The sequence below is a fragment of the Diuraphis noxia genome, unplaced genomic scaffold (assembly GCF_037042655.1).
Source record: "Diuraphis noxia isolate RWA-SAM2 unplaced genomic scaffold, SU_Dnox_SAM2 contig0005, whole genome shotgun sequence".
In the NCBI taxonomy this organism is placed as follows: Eukaryota; Metazoa; Arthropoda; class Insecta; order Hemiptera; family Aphididae; genus Diuraphis; species Diuraphis noxia.
Window position 1 is genome coordinate 21,254,626 of NW_028301715.1, and position 20,406 is coordinate 21,275,031.

Consider the following 20,406-nt stretch of genomic DNA (forward strand, 5'->3'; position numbering starts at 1 on the left):
GAAGAAAAATAAACACTTTATCTGACTTGCCATATTTGATTATCACTTTAAACTGACAAATTAAAAAAATAATAATGAATACATTAAGTGTTAGAATATTATGTTTAAATCATTAACATATTTATTATTATTTTATTTTGTTGTTACGTTGATAGCAATTACACAACAGTGGCAATAATATAATTTTAATCGTTTTAAAAATTAATAATTCTCTTTTTCTTTCTTTTTTATTGAATAATTAATGTCACTCCTATACTGGGTCCATGTCACCATTGGACGACAAGTCATCCCGATTGAGAACCACTGTTCTAAACAGTATCATAATATAACCACGTTTTCAACATGAATCAAAAAATGTTGTTTAATGTTGATAATACATTGTTCACAATTTAGTAATAGTATAAAAAAATGTATTAGTCTATGTATAATACCTATTATAACAACTATTTCAGCAAAATATAAACGACATAATTCTTCAGGTAGTGGTCCATATTTTTGTATGAGTTTCAATAATTCACCACCTCCAACATACTCACTAACTAAAAATTATAAAAATCAATATTAATAATTAGTAACAATAAACTTAAAAACATTACAAAAATTCAGAAAGTAACAAACCAAAAAAACTAAAACAATAAATTGCAATTGCAAAATATCATTAATAATTAACTTACCAATAAACAATTGATTTCTATTTTGCCAAAAAAATGGACAATTCACAATAAATGGATGATGACCACATAATGATTGAATTTGTACTTCGTTCTTAACTTGTTGTATTCCATTTCCACATACAACCTATTGTTTGTAAAAATCAAAACATTTTAAATTATACTGAAAAAATTGAATTACTTTTAACTTTTCCAAAATACATGTTTTGTACTGAACAACAGCAGTCAGATGAATTTTTTTACTAATCATGAGTTTATACAAATTATAATTAAATTGTTGTTTAATTACCGATGATTTTTCCAATATTTTCATAGCATATATATCACCACTGGAGTTTAATTTCTCAACTTTGTAGACTTTGCCAAATGCACCATTACTAATTAATTCTAAGCTCTGAAAATATAATTCATGTTAAATACATCCAATTATAAAAACTCAATAAATATAATACAGAACAATACTCATATTTAAACTATAGTTTAGATTATAATATTGGCTGATTAAACTGTTTAAACAATGATACTAATTAATTAAGTTGAAAGTCAATTGTTAAAATCGATTGAAGTTATTCGAAAGCTATTAAACATATTTAAAAAATATCATCTAAAATTGCAACAGAAGTTTAGAATTAAAATGAAACAAATTTCTTAGTTAGATAGGTACCTTAAATGAATATTCATTTATCTGAGATTTTATTTTAAAATCTGGCAAAAAAACTTGTTCTATTTGAGGAATAGGCCATATTGTTTTACTAGCTTTTAATCGATCTATAGTTAAATCTTTCCACCTGCAAAAACAAAATTTATAATATAAAATATAATCAAATTTACCTACCTAATGTGTTATTTAGTGATTTATCTGCTCAACTTAATATTAAGACATAAGATTTTTTTGTGAGTTTAACACGTTCACCGCCCAAGACATTTTTGAAAATCTTAGGACAAACCCAAACCTAATATTATTTCGATTATCTCACTATCTCGTGACGCTAACAAAAAACCAAATACACCGTTAGATGGCGTAGGTAGCGCTTAATAAAACCATTATGCTGTGATATTTGTTTGAAGAAACCCAAGCCCACGATAAATAATTGAAAATCATATACCGAGTGTCACATATGTATGACATGGGTTTTTTTAAAGAGACCCCATGTCACACATATGTGACACTTGGCGGCGAACGTGTTAATACAAACTTTTGAATGCAACAATCGTATTCAATAATATAATAATGATTATATTTTGCACTTTTCATATTTTTTAATATTCATTAATATGTAAGTAATGTTAGAAAAATTAAAATATTACAATACATACATATCACATGGAATACATTTTGACAATAAAATAAAAAATTAATAGACGAACGATTACTGGTTATTGAATGTCATGCAGTTAAAAAAATATATTTTATAGATAAGTTTAATACTATAAGTACACAAACTTAGAAATAACTTAATTCATAACACATCATTATGCAGAAATAATTCAAATTCAACTTTCACAACATGCTATTCAATTTAAACATACAACTAGGCATATTGTGTAACACATTTTTTTTTTAAATTCATATTTAAAAACAAAATATTTTTATATTCAAAATGTATAATAATATACCACATACATTATGATAGATCATATTTATCACTTTAATAAAACAATTTATAAAATGAAATTTTTTAAGGATTTTTAGGACAATAATTACTATCAATATCCAGCATTTAATATAAAATACTAGATTGATATTTATGATTTATACAAATATAATTGTTCAAACAAATTAAGATATCTTCTTACTAGTAGCACAGATTATATAAAATTATATATTATATTTATATATTTCATATAATATGTGCTAGTAGTTTGAAGAATACATTCTTCTACAATTTTAAAATTAAATGCATAACTTACTTCTTTTTTGATTCTCTTGACCAAGGTCTACAATCCATGTTTATAATTCATGTTAAAAGTAAGACATAGTTTAAATAAAATTATAAGACTATATAAGTGAAGATAACAGATCAAGAACGTTGAAAATAATTTACTAAACAGATTAATTAAAAAAAAAAAAAAACTCAAAGTATTAGGTACAAGCCTATTCAACAAGACATGTAGGAATTAAACTGAAACAAAATATATAATATTACAATATTGTATTACCATGTTAGAAGCACAGATAATATTGTTATGTAAAGGAATCTAAACGTAATGTGTCTAAACTATTTAACTAGTAGAATATCGTATATATAATAATATAATATAAAATACAAATTTGATTATGTCAATGAATAGTCAACAAGTCAGATGTAGAATATGTAGAAAGATGTCAGAATAGATGGTAGATCACGCACGTTGCCTTGATAAGTGATAACGATAATAACGTCAACATAATACTAATTACTATCACAAAATCATAGACATATAAAATGTTTTATATGTCTATATGCACAAAATCTCCCATCCGGTGAATTTGTACCCCCCCCCCCCCCCAAAAAAAAAAAATAAAAATAAAAATATTAAAATCTTATTTGGCCATAAGTGAGGAAATCAGGAAATAAGTTCATTCGCCACTGTAGATAAATATTATTCGTGGGTTCTTTCAAGAGTTTCAACGCTTATTGCGAGAGATATTCAATTAATTATGATTATTTATAGACCTTGGGTTTGTTTCGTGGTACTTTACTACTTTCATTAGCAAAGAGGTTTCTTTACTGTAATATCATGATTAAGTTCTAAATAGTGAATAGCCATTACTATTATTCTAATACTCAAAAATCAATACCCATTTTATCTAGGCTAGGGGTGGCCCATACAAATGCAATTAATAATTATGTTATCTAGACGACGGCAGCGAGACTATTGGTGTATGAGATAATAGATATAATAATATAAAAAAAATCTATAAATATATTACTTTAATATTATGTTCATTACTATTTCACGGTTGAAAATTCCCAATCATTAAAGTTGTTGAAGACCGAAGAAGAAAAAGCAACTTACTATAATATAGTATAGAGCTAGACATGTAAAATCATAACGAACCCAGTTATCCAAGTATTTTATCTCCAAACCAAAGTCGGCGACAATCCAATTTATTTGCCTATATACAATATACTCGTTAAATACAAATCTCCATAAACTATATTAATATAATATTATTATAATAATAATATATTTTATAGTATGTCATTAATCCATATACCTAGATGGCTACATGAAAACTATATAACTCTCTGGTCTGCAAGTAGCCAATAGGAATAAGAGATATACATTGATATATATTATATATTATATAGCTGTTAGTACCTAGTTTGGTCACAGAATAACATGGTTGGACCGAGGTTCAGTAAAGTCATAGGGGGCGCAGTCCTTTTAGGCAGGGTCGGCCAAACTAATTACGATTTTGAAACTTAGAGATACTTTAAAATATTTCATAAATTCAATTTTTAATGTATTCAACTAATTATTATCTTAGAAAATTGTAATTTATAATTGTATAATTAAAGTTTCATGGTGAAAATTTATCAGATCGCAATATTTATAACAAGTACAGTACAGTTCGCAAGGTGGGCCATCGCCAGGGTCCACCCCTAGCGTAATCCTTATAATCTGTGCTATGATTAAGGTGGAAGCACGTTGTGCAATTTGGGGGAGACCCCTAGGATGGACTTATGGGCCCTCCAGCATCACGGTTATTAAAAAAAAATTAAATTGTTATCAATTAAAATAATAATTAACTATTCATTATCAATTTTATATAACGTTAATAGTTTTATACAACAATAAGTCAATAAATCCCATTTAAAATGTATCAAAATTATTTCCACTACGGTTAACACATATTCCAACAACTAATACTCGTCTACTAATCTACTATTTGATTTTAAATAATAAATTAATTATTAATTTTGATTTTGTCATTTATTTTGATAGTTATTTAATTATTTTCTTCCAAATGAGTTTATCGTATTGTTAGAATCTTCTAGAAACTGCTTACCCCACCATTCACCATGTCAACCAATGATCAGCTGCAGAAGATACTAATATTATATGATATATTAATATGTTTGTTGCTTCCGCGTTCCCTTTATACTCGTCGAATTTGATTGGCGGTCGACGTTAGCCCGATTTATTATTTTAATCTAATATTACCAATCATAAAATCATGATGAATGAATTGTGTGAGGTGTGATATTAATTGAAGAATTTTTTTAATTTAAGGTCAGAGAGACAGAGAATATTAATATCAGTAAGAAGTTCTGAAAAGTTTAGCCTTCTTCCCTAACTAAAAATCTCGAATTACGCCTATGTAATATTACTAATATTACCACATTAAAAGCTGGCATCGTCTGTTTGAGCGTGCACACGTGGGTACCTTTTTTTATCCAAAATCACCATTTACCATAGGTAATTCGAGCTTAAATGTTTTGGCCTAAAGATACCCTTAACCTTATACGCGATTGCCATACGTTATGTTATGTGAGCGTAGATTTTTAATAATTAACGTAAGACAACAATTGTTAGTAAAAGAATAAATAAAAAATCAGATCGATTTATGGGTTTATTTTTAACAATTTTTTTTTATTGTTCAATAAAACTTAATAGGCATAATTATTTAAGAATTTTAATAAATCAATACTTCATACTAATTGTACCAATAATCAATATTTAACACCTTGCATGTCATTCAACTACTAAATAAACTGTAGTATAGTATAGTAAGTATACTAATATGTTACTTATTAGTCATGGATACAAACACCAAAGGCAGTCTTAGAAGACTATGGTGCCGTGGTACAACATGTATTGATTTTTATTTAATATAATCTGTGATGTTATGTTGTTGTAATAATATAATATTAATGTCATGACAAAATCGGTTGACTATTTGTACAATTATTTTGTCATGTTAACATTTTCAAGTGATAGGTTGGATAACTGACCAAAAATTTGTAATAGATCTTCATAATGACATAATGACTTACTAAAGTGAACATTGTATAATATGTCAATAAAATGAAGTTGTTCATTTTTAAAATGTATTTTATGGTCTGAGTAAAAGATGAAAAATTAGAACTAGTACATTGGTAATATTTTTAAACAACATTTCCTAAGACAGATAAAATACGTTAGGTATTTGGTACTTAAATACAAATTAAGAAAGCCTAGATATTATTTATCTAACAAAATAACATATTAATTTATTTGATACATTTTTTTTTGTAGGTGCATATTTTAATGAGTGAATTAGTTAGACACTACTTTTATAAGGAATATTCGTAATAATAATAAAATAATGCTTAAATTTTCAAAACTATTTTATTTTAAATATAAATAATAAAAAACAGCAGATAAAATTAAATTTGAAAAAAAGAGTACAGAGCTATCTTAAGCACAATCAGAAGTAAAATGTTGGAATTTTTTTAAATTTTAAACAAAGGTGAAAATAACTATCTCCCACTAAATTAATCAGTCTCATTATAATTTGGTAACCTAATTATATTTTCATAATTACTCTACTTTAGCTAATAATTCTGATTCTTTGAAAATTGTGTATGAGTCGTCATCATCTAATTGAATTGCAGTACCACCATATTCTGGTAACAATACTCGGTCACCAACATTAACATCAATTGGTACTGTTTTTCCATCCTAAAATTAAAATAATTAATAAAAATTAATCATGCACATAGGATTCTCATTAATAAAGGTACTCATTAATGAAATAGTTGATGTACCTGAGTTCTAGCTCCTGGACCTACAGCTATGACAGTTGCCTCACGGATTTTTTTCGCAGCACTTTCAGGTAACATTATACCTCCTTTACTTTGCTTAACAGCGTCCAAACGTTTGACCAAAACTCGATCAAAGAGTGGACGGAACTTGGTTGCAATTGAAGCCTGTTCAAACAAAATCAAAGTTAGACAACAGATGCAACAAATAAAATTACAAAACCGCAAGGGACACTACACATTCGACATTAAGTGTAACATTACATTATTAAGTGTGTTCTAATGATATGTATACAAGTGTGATTGGAAGTGGAAGACCAAGGATGGAACTTATGAAACAAATCATGATAATTACGAGAAGGTCCAGCTACAGAGTAAAAAGAAATGATTTGCCAAAGGGAAGCATCGATTGATTGAAGACAAGTATGATATTATTATGGCGTACCGAAACGTTGAAACCACACACACCTACATGTTTGCCGCTTGGCAATAACTTTTGAAAATAATGTCGGACGAAATATCTCAACATATTACACGTTTTAATAACAATAAAGACATCTTACCATTTTGATTGGATAGTGGCTCTGATAGTTTCAATAGTGAAGTAAGAAAAAATATGACAATAATTGTCGGATACGGGGTATTTAGAACGGAGAGCAATGAGAGAACAGAGAACTTTAATTTTAATGGAATAGGTTAAACTAAAACCATATTACTCAATCATGGCCAATACCCATACGCGACGACAAGGACGTTATCAGACCGCAGATAAAAGTAAGGTTATAAAATATTTTCATGGAATACAATTTTTTTTCCGAATCCTTTTTTTCCTCAATAAAATACGTTTTAAATACAATTTAGGTGACAAGACAATGTCTCATAAATGATAAATAACAAAATAATTTCATTTTAGAAGCTTAAGATATATTTAAAAAACTGTGTGATTTAAAAACAATTAAATACATTATTATTTGTATTTTAACATGTTATTATTTGGAAGAAGAACTCAACAATTTTACCATCAGGTATCGGCGGTCTATTTAGTGGCCATTCAAATTTAACTTTGAAATTTTGAAAAATATTTATAATTGAAAATAGCGTAGACGCGTAGGTGCATATCATTTTTTGGTACCATACTGGCTATAATTTTTATATTTTTATTTCTGGGCAGAGCGAAAAATTATGTTGTTTTTTTAATAGTTTTCTAATTGAGATAAATTCTCCAATCGTCAATTATGAGGAAGGTCTCTGAAAAGTGAAAAGAAAATTTGTTCTAGTTTGTACTTCAGTATGATAAAGAAAATATTTCTCAGTGCTGTTTTTTAAATTATGAAGAAAAAAAACGTAAACATTTGTGAAAATTTTAATTTTCAGTACTTAACTAAAAAATTGAATGATCTTCATCTTTTGTAGGAAAAATTGTTTTTCAAATATGAATATAGTCCATACCTATATAGCCATATAGGTTTAGGTACAGCTTACAAGAGAATGGCTACCTATCTGTAGCACAGAACAATTGGTAAAAAATAGGTACTTGGCTAATTTTTTCCGTCTATTTCCAAATTTGCATCATTTATTTGTAGGCACCTACTTACCTTAGTGGCAAGTGTTCTTAAATTATAATGAATATAAAAGGTATACCACCGACACTTATTACTTAAAGCTATATCATGTACATAATATAAATATAAAAATTGTATTTGAATACAATTGTGTTGTCTTTTAAAGTAGCTGCTAGCTACGTATAGGCTATATTTTTAAAAATGTCCAACACATTTTAATATTTATGAAAGCCTAAACTACTTACTAAGGTTGTTGGCTTATTTTGTTGTGGAAAGTTGTTAAATTAATAAAATGATACATTATTCAATTGGTTATTGCTATGATTCTTGAGAATAGCCAAATTTTTAATACAATTGCTCGTTTTTTGCCTCTTTAAAGATCACATTTTGCGTGACTCATTATGCACAAACCGTCACATGATAATTTGGATGTTTTGAGTTCAATGTTAATACATAGGTATAGGAATATGCATAATTTTAGAGCTCCATAAGAACTACTAGTTTCTCATTTCTATAGAGTATCAACAGTTAATATTGGTAGCTTCATTTTCCGATTGATTTAGTATACTCATTAGTCATTACTTATTACTCAACTTATGACATTTTTTATCAACATATTAATTTTTTTATTTTGTCAATAAGCCACTTTTTAATAGGTTATGTAGCAACATTTCCTTATGGCTGCAAATCCCTTCAATTTCTGTAGTTCTATGATTAAGTGTATACACTCACCAACAGGATAAATGTAAAATGAAGAACATATTCATTTCTACTGCACACACCTAACTACCTATTTACATGCCAATATTATTTTCATTTTCAAAAATGTTCACACTCACAACCTACAACACTAGTTAGATCCTAGATTATCAAGAAACAAATTCAATACAAACGCCTAAATAAAGAATAGTTACGTACCAAAGCCTGAGTCCGATACACATTGATAGATTCTTCTATACATATTATAAATGCTTAAAGTTGAACTTATATGAAGCAAACACATTTAAATTTTTTCCAAGAAACTCTTGTTTTTAATCTTTGCAGATAACTAAATAGTTGATATCCATATCAGTATATGGAATGCCTACCCTGTGAATCACTAATGTATACACATTAAGAGGACGTGATACCCGCATGTGTTGTCTCTGTCTTACAAGTGCATTAAATAGTAAATTTTACGTTCAGCAGAACACGTGTAGCTCCGTTTGCTTAAAAATTAGAGTGAATTGACCTCTTATAAAATTTAAAGGTATGATTGTTATCTAGTCAACCTCATATGCTTTTTAATATATTTAAATTTTAAAGGAAGTTATGAGTATTTTAAGATGCACAAAAAATTCACAATTTTAAAATACTCATAACTCGCTTTAAATTTGATATAAAATAAAAAGCATATGAGGTTGTCTAGATAATAATCTTACCTTTAAATTTTATAAGAGGTCAGTTCACTCTTATTTTTAAGTTAACGGAGCTACACGTGTTCTGCTGAGCGAAAAATGTACCATGTTACGCATTTGTAAGACGGAGACAACACATGCGGGTATCACGTCCTCTTAAGACACTATGTAATAGTTTTCCATTGCACACATTGATTAATTTTCTTTGTGATATTATATTTTACTACAAACTGAGGTTACATTAGGTTACCTATAGAAAATCATTCTTATCTCAAAATAATATGATGCACCTATATATAGTATATAGACATAAATAAAAAAATAAATAATAATACACTATAACAAATAGTTTATAAAATTTAGTAATTTGTTAAATTATTTATAAGTATAATTATTTTAAAGCCTACAAAGTAAATATACTGAGAACATTAAAAGTTGAGGACTACTGTAGTTTTTGTCAATACTTTTATTTTTTAGCACATAACATTTACCTAAGTCTAGTCACTCCAAGTAACATTTTATTGTGTAGAGTGAATATAGAACTTCAAGAGTGAACAAAGTGATAGAAATTACATAAAATAATGAACAAAAATAAATTAATATGCATTTAATAGAATTTTTTTTAGCATTTATACACTAACATGGACACATGGTTATGATTAATAATGTAAAATACTATGCAAATTATATTCAAATCATTTATTTCAAAAATAATAAAATCAAATAATAAATAACAATAATACGTGTATACATAAATAAGTCAATTTAAACTTGCCAATTGTTTAATGCTTATTTCCATCCACGCCATATTTTGTTCAATGAAGAAGTATATATTTTTTAATAAAATTATTGTTCTTTTTCATTTTCTAGATAATTTAAAATATTACAAATATTAATTTCCTCATGAGCTAAAATTTACCCACATAAATACATGTTTCATCAAATTATAAATTATAGTTGGTATAAATAAAAATATTATGAAGCAAATAATTAAAATATTTAGGATATCTCGAATCAATCAATTAAATTTGAGGCTTAGTATAAAAATTAATAAATGATAATAATTTGAAAACAATATATTTATTTTTACTCGAGATTAACTCTTTTGTTAAAAATAAAACGAACTTGTTACACTCTTGAAAATTTTTTTTTGTTTTAGAATTTAAGTAATAAGATGAACATGGACAAAACTCTTTACAACAAATCCTATATTCCTAAAAACTGTTTTCCAGAAACACCAAATACTAAATCACACATTAAAATAAATATTAAAAATCTTAGTATTATTTTATTTTTATGGATTAAATTGTCATTTACCTAACAGCAAGGCACTATTCCATGCGCCACATACTACTTTGACGATTTTTCTTACATTGTTTTTCAGCAACGGAGATAAATCACTTAAGTTTATCATTCGGTCACAAGTTAATTGGTATGTCTCAATACCAAGCTGTTTGTGAGCATTCCACCCACAACCCCAAAGTATATTGTTCTTAGATAGAACCATCGAATGTCTTGCCCCCAAACTCACTTGTTCGATATCTGTCTCTTCAGTCCAACTAATCAGTACTGGTTCTGGAGCCATTATTATACCACCACTTTCTGTAAAAATGTCATTAATTAATTTTTAACTTTAAAAAAATATTAAAAGCATTCAACATGATATTTCACCTGTTTTAACTATTTTGAATACGTTTATTAGTGCCGTAAACCTAATTAAGTCATACAAAACATTCAACCTTCAATTAGTTGGTAATTATTATCAACATCAAACAGTAAAATGCTAAAAATAGTCTGATTATAATGTTTAAACAAATAATTGTACATACATTGTATATTATTTTCTAAAGATGGCAAAGTACTAAAATAATATGACATAATAAATCATTAAGATTTTAGCTGTGACAATACGCATTACATAAACATATTTTAGCTGATGTTTTGAACCACTGCCCCAAGTATAACACATTATAATTGATTGAATAAATAATATTATATATCATTTACATTAAAATTACAATTATTAACTTTTCATTTTTATGATTTAATTATTGTATATTTAGTACCTGGGGAGTTTGAAATTCCTAGTAGCCCAGAATGATTCCAGCCCCACATGTAGAGATCATTATATTCTGTGATTGCAGCAGTATGCCAACCACCAGCAGAAGTATTTATCACTCGAATACCATCTAAAGATTTCAAAAGCCGTGGATGATCTTCTTCATTTAATTCACCATGACCTAATTGACCTCGACTGCAAGTATTTTTGTACATTTTAAAATCTTTAATATACCATTATTTATGATATGGGAATAATTGCTTGATGAATTTGATATAGTACCAAAAGACACAAAAAAGTACAATAGAATACAAAATATTAAAGATTATGTGGTAAATACAGCTTACCTGCTGGATCCCTGTGTATATAAGCACCCAGTTTCCATTAAAATAACAATATGCTCAAACCCACACACTACTTGAGTGACTTTGAATTTCGAATTGAATATCTTAGTAGGAATTGAATATATTTCTAAAATGAAAACAACTTACTCTCAAATATTTATTTATTTTAAAATGTTTATAAAAAAACAATTTGAAATTAATAAATACCATTATGTGTAGCTGCTAGATGGGTTGTATCACTACAGCATACAAAATTTATTAATGGTTGGTTTTGATTTCTGGACACAGAGACTTGCTTTTCCCTTTGTATTATTTGAGTAATATCTTTCCACTTGCCATCGCATTTTGAATAAGACCAACAATTGCCAATTGAATCAATAGCTAATATTTTTGATTCAGATGAAGAAATCTAAAGATTGTATAATATAAATTAAATAGTCAAAACTAATAATTATTATCCGCTTACAGATTTAAAAGGACCATATCTTAAATCATCCAATACTTCAAAATTGATTATTTTTTTGTTGATGAGACCACTCATAAGAATTTTACCAGAACCTTTAATTAAATATATACAATTTTCATTAAATAAAATAATAATTAAAATAATAGTGAATTAGATTGAATACTTGTCAAAATAGAAGCAGTACTCCAAGAAAAATCCACTTGTAGAACTTCGCCATAATCTTCTTTGTTGCAATAAGCATGAAAATCCAAGTTGACGTTTGATTCAATGTTCAATTGGTTGAACCCGTTAAATCCGCACCAAAACATACCCATGATGCTGTTTAAATATGAATCTAAGTCTGTTGTTAAATTGCAAAGCATTACAATATAACAGAACATAAAATAATTTACTATTTTACAAAAAAAAAAATGAATTTTATATGACTGGCATTTTGTTCATTTTTTAAATATTTTTTTTTTTTGAATTTTTTTGTTTTTTTGTATTTTTAATTTTTTTTCGTATGTATATTTAATATATTTATTTATATATATATATATTTATTTGAAGAATAATATCATATGAACACATGGGTAATTAGGCAACAGTTGGATGAAGAAGCCTTAATTTTTTTTGATCGTTTTCATCAGTTTCATCATCAGCACAACATTTATTTGATACTGGACTAGTTAGAGAATTCCCTGATTCAATAGTGGAATGTTTGGCATCAGATAGCAATAGAGATTCTTTTACAAAATTTATATTTTCTTTGGTTTCATTTTCTGTTGATACAGAATGATTTTCTTTTGGAGATGATAGTAGAGTATTTACTAGGTTGTTCGATTTGTTTTCAGATGATGGACTTCTTTGAGTTTCTACTGATCCCAACACAAACATTTCTTCATTTAACGATAGGCTTTTTTTAATTATATTGTCATCAATTTCATCTTCAATACTACGTTTTCTAGATGTAGGACTTTTTTGTGACTCTTTTTCTAATTCTGAAATAGAATGTCTACCCTCCGTCGATAACCGTGCAATAATTTTACTACCAACAGTATTTGGAATGGCTTTTTCTTTTTTCAACTCATCAGGTACATAATCCTTCAAGTCTTTTCTTTTTAAATGATTAACTTGTATATCCATTCCATCTTTAAAAATAGCATGAGCTCTACTTTTCACCAATAAACAGAAATCTCGGATATGAGAACTAAAATCTAATTGAACCACAGTGCCATTCGACTTAGATATTTCTAGACCAACAAACCAAACTGATGATGGCCTTCCTTGTGATTTATCATAAGGTAGCACAAACTGGTCAGGATTTAAATGAGATCTTTGGACACATTCAATTTCTTCTAAAGATGTAGGCAAAAAACGAAGTCTTGATTCAACTAACCCTCTCCATTCAAGTAATTCTTCATCACAATTTGCAAACACAGTTATAGCCAAGAAATATCTATACTTTGTGAAAAATTTAGATGGTTGAAAAATTTTTGACCAACTTGATTCTCCGGTTAAAATTTCTCCCATAATGTCTAGACTTGTTTTAAATTCATCTTGTATTATGGCTAGAGTGGAATGAGAAACATTAAAAGTTGAATTTTGTTGAGGGTAAACAGGAGTTATAATAGGCATAACATGATTACGATCTGCCATGTTAACTCTTGGATCCCACACTGGATATCCGAGATCCATAAAATATGATGGTTTTAATAAGACAGGCTGAGGCCATTGCCACTTAGAAAAAATTAAAAAAAACTTATGTATCAAAGTTGCCGGTGCTGCATTTGGATATAACTGGCATACTCTAGCAACTAACATTGCCCAAGAAACCCCCCCAAGGTATCCCAAAGCATTTGAGTACACTCTATGACGTTTAGCCCATAATTTTATTGCGATTAATGTTTTCTTGAACGATTCTCGATTTGGAACTAATCGTAAAATAGAATCTGTTACACGACAGCCATTTAAACTTCGTACACATTTAGGATTCAAATTTCTCAGCAGATCGTCCTGTTGCAAATCAGTATCTTCATGCACTTCTTTTAAAGCAAGACGTGCAAACAACATATCAATTTCAATGCCTTGAATTATCATTTTGATAACTGGGACAAAAGCTTCTTCAACAGCTCGAACATTGTTTATACTAGGGTTTTCTTTTAACTTATTATAAAAAGTTGCAAAGTAATCAGCTCTGGTTATATGTCTTGGGACAATGACAATCGCATCAATATCTGCACCTTTATGATAAACACCAAGACGATAGGATCCAAATGTGCATACTAATCCTCCAACATTTTCAGCAGTTATTTCAGGTAAATTCCTTTCCATACTAACTTCACGTATCCATTCTTTAGCCAAATTATTAAGCATTGATAATACTTCAAGCCTTTGAGATAAATCTTCATCAGTAGTAATAACTTTTTCTCTTGAAAGAGCATCATCTAATGATTTTGTTAATTGTATATCAATGTCTGTCGGAAGAGCATCACTTATTGCCGATGTCATTCCATACATTTTAAAAAGATTTTAGGAATACTCTATTTAAAAATAAAAAAACTATTTTAATAGTTTAAATTACCAGTTAATATATAAAATAAATTCTTGATTTAATGTCTAATACAAAATACTGATATCAAAAAAGTCAGTACATTGCATAGTTTAAAGTAAAAATGTAACAGTTATTTAGATACTAGATACCTATTTTATTCACGAACTCTGGGGCATGCTGGTTTTTGATACTTAGTTATTTTTATCTGATTATTCAATAAGTATATCTTGATTAAGTCCTAAAATAAAAATAAAAAATAGATATACACATTCAGTTTATTAGTATATATAATTATACAATGGAAAATAATTATATAATTGCATTAAAACACAAAAATTGCATATTCAAATTGTATAATTGTAAAAATTGTAAAAACTGTATAGTAAAAATGCAAAAGTTTAAATTCTCATAATTAAAAAAACAAATGTTGTTTAAGTTACTTTTATGAAGTAAAATTGATAACTAGGTACAATTCCAAATCGTATTCATTAAAATTAAATCTTCTATTAATTAAAATATGTATATATAAAAAAAAAACTGTGTTCTATGTCTATACTACATAGTTTACGTTATTGGTGCATATTTAAAACAATTCAATAAGGTGTTACATTTAAATTAACCTTTTTTAAAGTTTAAATGACTTCATAAGTAGTAGGTAGACCAATGATAGTTATATATATTGAACAATAGGTTATAGATGATACAGTAAACCTCGATTATCCGTGTTTGCGATTAACCGTGCTCACTCTTATATTGTACATCGATTATTATATTTATCGAATCACCTTCAGTTTGCTTTTTTCCTTCGCTATCGCCGAATGTAACGTGTGGTATAACATATTAATCTTATAATGAGTGCTAAACGAAAACGTGTCGTTCTTTCTCTAGAGAAAAAGGTGTTGATTATTAACCGGGCTGTAGATAATGGTGAAAGTGTTCAAAAACTTGCAAATGAATTTGGCGTGGGTCAACAGACAGTTCATGACTTAATCAAACAAAAAAAATGAAATTTTCAAGTTCATATCTTGTGCAGAAGTATCAGCTAAGAAGAGAAAAACTATGAAAAAGTCATCATTATCTAACATGGGATCTGCTCTTTTTGAATGGTTTAAACAGAAGCGTATTGAAGGCATACCGATTTCAGGGCCAATGGTTTGTGAAAAAGCAAAATGGTTTCATGAACATTTGAAAATTGAGAAAACATTTAATGCTTCACAAGGCTGGTTATTTAGGTTCAAAACTAGCCATGGCATAAGACAGCTGGACATTCAAGGCAAAAGCCTGAGTGGAGATTTAACTGCTGCAACACTATGACGAATTCAATTCATTCCTTTCAAAATTGAACTTGTCCCCTGACCAAGTGTACAACGCAGATGAATCAGGTCTATTCTGGAAAATGCTACCTTCGAAAACACTTGCTGCGCAATCTGAAAAATCAGCTCCTGGACATAAATCTAGTAAAGAACGACTTACTATTATGACTTGTTCAAATGCGACCGGTTCACATAAGATCAAATTAACTGTTATTGGGAAAGCTAAGAAACCAAGATCTTTAAAAGGGACAGAAATGAAATATTTACCATGTGACTATTACCACCACCCAAAAGCTTGGATGAACCAGGTTATTTTTAGTAAATGGTTTTTTAACGTTTTTGTACCATCTGTACAAAAATTTCAGAATGAAAAAGGAGTACCAAAAAGAGCTGTTCTTCTACTTGATAATGCTCCTTCACACCCCTCAGAATACCCTGAAAACCCTGGATGGTTAAATTTTTGTCTACTATCTACCACCAAACGTAACTTCCATAATACAACCAATGGATCAAGGCGTGATTTCCTGTTTGAAACGAAGGTACAAAAAGATTTTTCTCCGTTATCTTTTGCAAGAAGATTGTTTTGATTCGATGAAAGAACTTTTGAAAACATGGACCATAAAAGATGCCATTTTTGCAGTATGTAATGCTTGGGGAAATGTACCTGCAACTACGTTAAAACTTTCTTGGGCGAAAATTTTGGATCAAGACTATGATGACGAAGAAAGTATCGAAGATACGGTCGATAAGGATATAAAAGCTTGTCTTGATCTAGCTACATCTATTCCAGATTTCACTAATGTTGATGAAGACGATATTGTTGATTGGCAACAAAAAGATCTTAACGAAGAGGGATTTGAGCGTTTGAGTGACAGTGACATAGCAGTTTGTTATGGCAGCGTAACCACACCATCTACCTCACAACACCCTGATTCTTCTTCTGAGAGTGATAATGAAGAACATTTTGAAAAAATACTGACAAGCCAAGCAATGGAAGTAGTTTATGTCCTCTTGAACTTCTGCGAACAGGAAAATTTTGACTTCCATGACGTTATTGGCTTAAGAAAAATTAAAAGTGAAGTAAGGAAAATTATTTCAAACCAAAAAAAACTAAGACTGATAACTTCATATTTTAAGCCCTAATAACTTGTTGTATAAAATTATTGTATGTACATTATGTATATTTCTAATTATAATTGAATCAAATTTTTAAAATTTCATTATTATAAAATTGTACCTATGTATTTCTAATCAAAATTAAAAAAAAATTTCATTATTATAAAAAGTCTCGATTAACCGTGATTTTCATTTATCCGTATGACCCCCTCCCCATCATTACCCCGGATAATCAAGGTTCCACTGTAATACAATTCTTAGTTATGGTTTTATGGTACAAATACAGACTATCCGCTAATAACGACGATTTTATACAAAAAACCTAGTAGAGTTTAATATTTTGTTCATTTAAATATACAAAATCGTAAAAAATTGAAAAAAAAACATGTAAGATTGCAACAAATTGCATTATAAAATTAAAAGGAATAATACTTAAGTATATATCGACTATAGATTAGATCAAATTTGGGTTATCTTAACAGCAAAAAAAGTTGGAATATCTACTAAATCTGGTCTTTAGTCATAACTATGGTTTGAAAGTTAGCTGTATATTTGTCTAAATGATTTTTATTTATAGAAAACTTAGATAGAATCCACAATGTACAAAGACAAGAATAAAAACAAACCTTTGAAATGCATAACTTGTTAGTTTTAAAAAAATTGCATAATTTTTAACCGTCAAATATTTACATTAAAAAAAGTTTAATTTAATAACCAACATATATTCTGTCCAGCATGACAACATACCATAGCTTGACAAAAATCAGTTTTTTTGTGCATCTTCATATGATATCATGTCATACTGGAATTGGATTGTGGCAAGGTGTAGATTGGGGATTTGAGAATTACCTTTCAATAAAATGCACTGTTGGAGCCCAAAATCAAATTTTAAAATTGTTTAAAGAATTTAATGAATTTATAAAGTATTTAAGTTACAAGTAGGTATATATTTTTCTAGATGGTAAAATATATCTATGATGATATTAGATAATTGTTATAGAATGTGTAAGGTAACATAAGTATCCTTCTATGAATCTATAGTTAAATAGCATTATAAGGAACATAACTTTTTAATATTATGTTATGCAATGCCTTTTTTTTTTAAATATGTGTTTTAGCATGTTTAATAATTGATGAAAAATCAGTCAAATTTTCTCCTAGAAGTTGTGGACAAAATACTTTAAAATAATGTTTTGTCACATTAAAAATAGGTAGGTAATTGACAAAAAACATAATTTTTTTGGTATTAATGTGAGTTTATTTTTTTAAAATATTGTTGAGGAATAAGGTGGAAGGAAATACACAAAATTACAAACTTTAAAAGTATAGTATAACCTTGGAACTAATTTTGACTGAAAATAACTTATTGCGTCATTATTCTTAATTTGTTAATATAATTAATTTTCTTAAACAAAAATCTCTTGGGAGCTTAACTGCATTTATTATCAATGGTATATCATAATATAATTTACCTATTGTAAAAATAAGATAAATTTGACCAAGTTATCTACTGTTTAATGTAAGTAACTACATTAATTTATTAATTGTTTGTCTTACTAAACTATTAATTTTATTGATATTTAGTTGCAACACAGGATAATTTTGGCAGTACTAACTAAGATTGTTATCATCAACCAAAAATTCAAACATTTTTTTTTTCTTTCAGGAAGGGAGATTTTTTTTTTTAATGATTAAGTTAGTTTGGAAAAACATTTTTTTAGTGAGTACACAATCATACAATCAAAATCACATTCATTACATAAAATATTATGTGTTTGAAATAGGCGCCTATTTATTTACACTTAACTATGAAATATAATATTAACTACTTAAAAAATTATAAGGGTTCAATAAAAATCAATATTACCCAAATAAATAATTATTTTCATTAAAATTACAAAAATAGTTTTAAATTCAATCAAGACCAAGTTATACAACATGGTGTCTAGTGTCTATAATCTACATTCTATATTTATAAACTCCATATCATGATCATGAACATAATGACAAAGGTGTACCTGTACGCGACGACCAATGTTTACTAATAATAATGTAGTACCTATTAAATTAAAGAATATTAGTGGGTCGACAAGGTCCAAGTTTAGATTTCGTCCGAACGAAGTGAACTAGATATCAGATCACGATAACGTAAAATATACCGCTGCTGTTGTTGTAATGTAACTGAACAACAACAATGACTGTAAACTATATCCTTCGTAGACAGCAATTACTAATTAGTAAACGAACGACGTAAATTGTATAGGTACTACACTAGCACGCGATTCGTTTTTGATAAGAGCAGGTAAATTTACGAGTCACCGACGGCTTATGATCGCTTTGTCTGGCAAGTGGACATCATAATATTATTATGCTATAAATCTACATAAATCCAAGCGTAAACACACAAACTAACGATCACACACACATGCACACACATTTCACACAACATAGTACACGGGTTAAAATTAATAAATGATTATAATATAGAGCTCGGGGTTTCGAGAACAAATACGAAAGGTACTTACATGATACACGGTTTGGCGACCGTCAGTTGAACACGAAAACAAAGTACACTATCGTATAACCTATTTAATATTAAACTATATAATCAATACGATAATTTCGCGAGAGTTTTCGTCGTGGGTAGTCTAAAATAATTCAAAACTGAAACACTGGAACAACAACAACAACACAATGAGTAAACAACGGTGGAAAAATAATGATTCTAAAATAATAGCGTCCCTGCGTGCCACACGACAACCGGTGGTGCGCCGCAATGGACCAAGAAACGCGTAGGTATACCACAACGCCGAAACAACACTGCGCAGTGATTGGCAGACAGTGTCCGGGAGCCGCGGCGCTGGCACCGTCCACGCGATTCGTTCGTTTGTCCGGAGAGAGAAACTGACGTGGCCGTCGGCCTTCCGCACCGTTTCGCAGAACGTTCTTCTTTTTTCTATGGGAAATTGGAAACGGCAAACAAAACACTTCACGAATTACGATAATATTATTAATATTAATTCACGAGCTTATGGCAACAAAAAAACAAATATTGAAATATCATGTCCATGGTATTCGCCGCCGTAGTAACTATACGGCGCAGACACGCCCACGATATGTCGATAACAGTGCGACCGCGTACCCCGGTTGTGTGGCTGCCGGCTGGCTTGGCACTCTGGCAGGTTTCGGCGAGTTACGGCCATGCGCCCTTGT

The 20,406-nt window shown here is 28.7% G+C and overlaps 4 protein-coding genes across 9 annotated transcripts in view; all 4 read right to left on the reverse strand.

The window, feature by feature from the left end:
- Positions 1 to 3,000, reverse strand: part of LOC107162015 (serine/threonine-protein kinase S6KL-like) — a 66,619-nt gene extending 63,619 nt beyond the window's left edge. The window contains exons 1-5 of one of the 3 annotated variants that reach the window (XM_089229325.1): positions 2,832 to 3,000; positions 2,583 to 2,609; positions 961 to 1,065; positions 675 to 798; positions 432 to 539 (exon numbers count right to left, since the gene is read on the reverse strand). In XM_089229325.1, the coding sequence (XP_089085451.1) occupies positions 432 to 539; positions 675 to 798; positions 961 to 1,065; positions 2,583 to 2,609; positions 2,832 to 2,834 (367 nt within the window). In that variant the 5' untranslated portion in view covers positions 2,835 to 3,000. The other 2 variants (XM_089229324.1, XM_089229326.1) reach the window with 2 other exon arrangements.
- Positions 3,001 to 5,971: 2,971 nt separating this feature from the next.
- LOC107162038 (10 kDa heat shock protein, mitochondrial-like) lies at positions 5,972 to 7,148 on the reverse strand. The gene is made up of 3 exons (XM_015508729.2): positions 6,967 to 7,148; positions 6,410 to 6,571; positions 5,972 to 6,323 (listed from the first exon to the last, which is right to left on the reverse strand). Exons 1-3 carry the CDS (start codon positions 6,967 to 6,969, stop codon positions 6,183 to 6,185), a joined length of 306 nt encoding a protein of 101 aa, XP_015364215.2. The 5' UTR covers positions 6,970 to 7,148; the 3' UTR covers positions 5,972 to 6,182.
- A 2,898-nt stretch (positions 7,149 to 10,046) lies between these two features.
- On the reverse strand, positions 10,047 to 12,823 carry LOC107162051 (RCC1 domain-containing protein 1-like). 3 transcript variants are annotated; one of them, XM_089229042.1, is made up of 7 exons: positions 12,395 to 12,823; positions 12,232 to 12,323; positions 11,973 to 12,174; positions 11,769 to 11,892; positions 11,429 to 11,616; positions 10,894 to 10,964; positions 10,047 to 10,228 (listed from the first exon to the last, which is right to left on the reverse strand). In XM_089229042.1, the coding sequence occupies exons 1-7, from the start codon at positions 12,609 to 12,611 to the stop codon at positions 10,178 to 10,180; spliced, it is 945 nt and encodes a 314-aa protein (XP_089085168.1). In that variant the 5' UTR covers positions 12,612 to 12,823; the 3' UTR covers positions 10,047 to 10,177. The 3 variants fall into 3 exon arrangements, with proteins under 3 accessions (XP_089085168.1, XP_089085167.1, XP_015364237.2); XM_089229041.1 differs by having other exon boundaries at positions 10,680 to 10,964; XM_015508751.2 differs by lacking the exon at positions 10,047 to 10,228 and having other exon boundaries at positions 10,629 to 10,964.
- hrg (poly(A) polymerase hiiragi) lies at positions 12,663 to 20,294 on the reverse strand. 2 transcript variants are annotated; one of them, XM_015508749.2, is made up of 3 exons: positions 19,719 to 20,294; positions 14,914 to 15,002; positions 12,663 to 14,753 (listed from the first exon to the last, which is right to left on the reverse strand). In XM_015508749.2, exon 3 carries the CDS (start codon positions 14,728 to 14,730, stop codon positions 12,808 to 12,810), a length of 1,923 nt encoding a protein of 640 aa, XP_015364235.1. In that variant the 5' UTR covers positions 14,731 to 14,753; positions 14,914 to 15,002; positions 19,719 to 20,294; the 3' UTR covers positions 12,663 to 12,807. The 2 variants fall into 2 exon arrangements, with proteins under 2 accessions (XP_015364235.1, XP_015364234.1); XM_015508748.2 differs by having other exon boundaries at positions 12,663 to 15,002.
- Between the last annotated feature and the right edge of the window lie 112 nt (positions 20,295 to 20,406).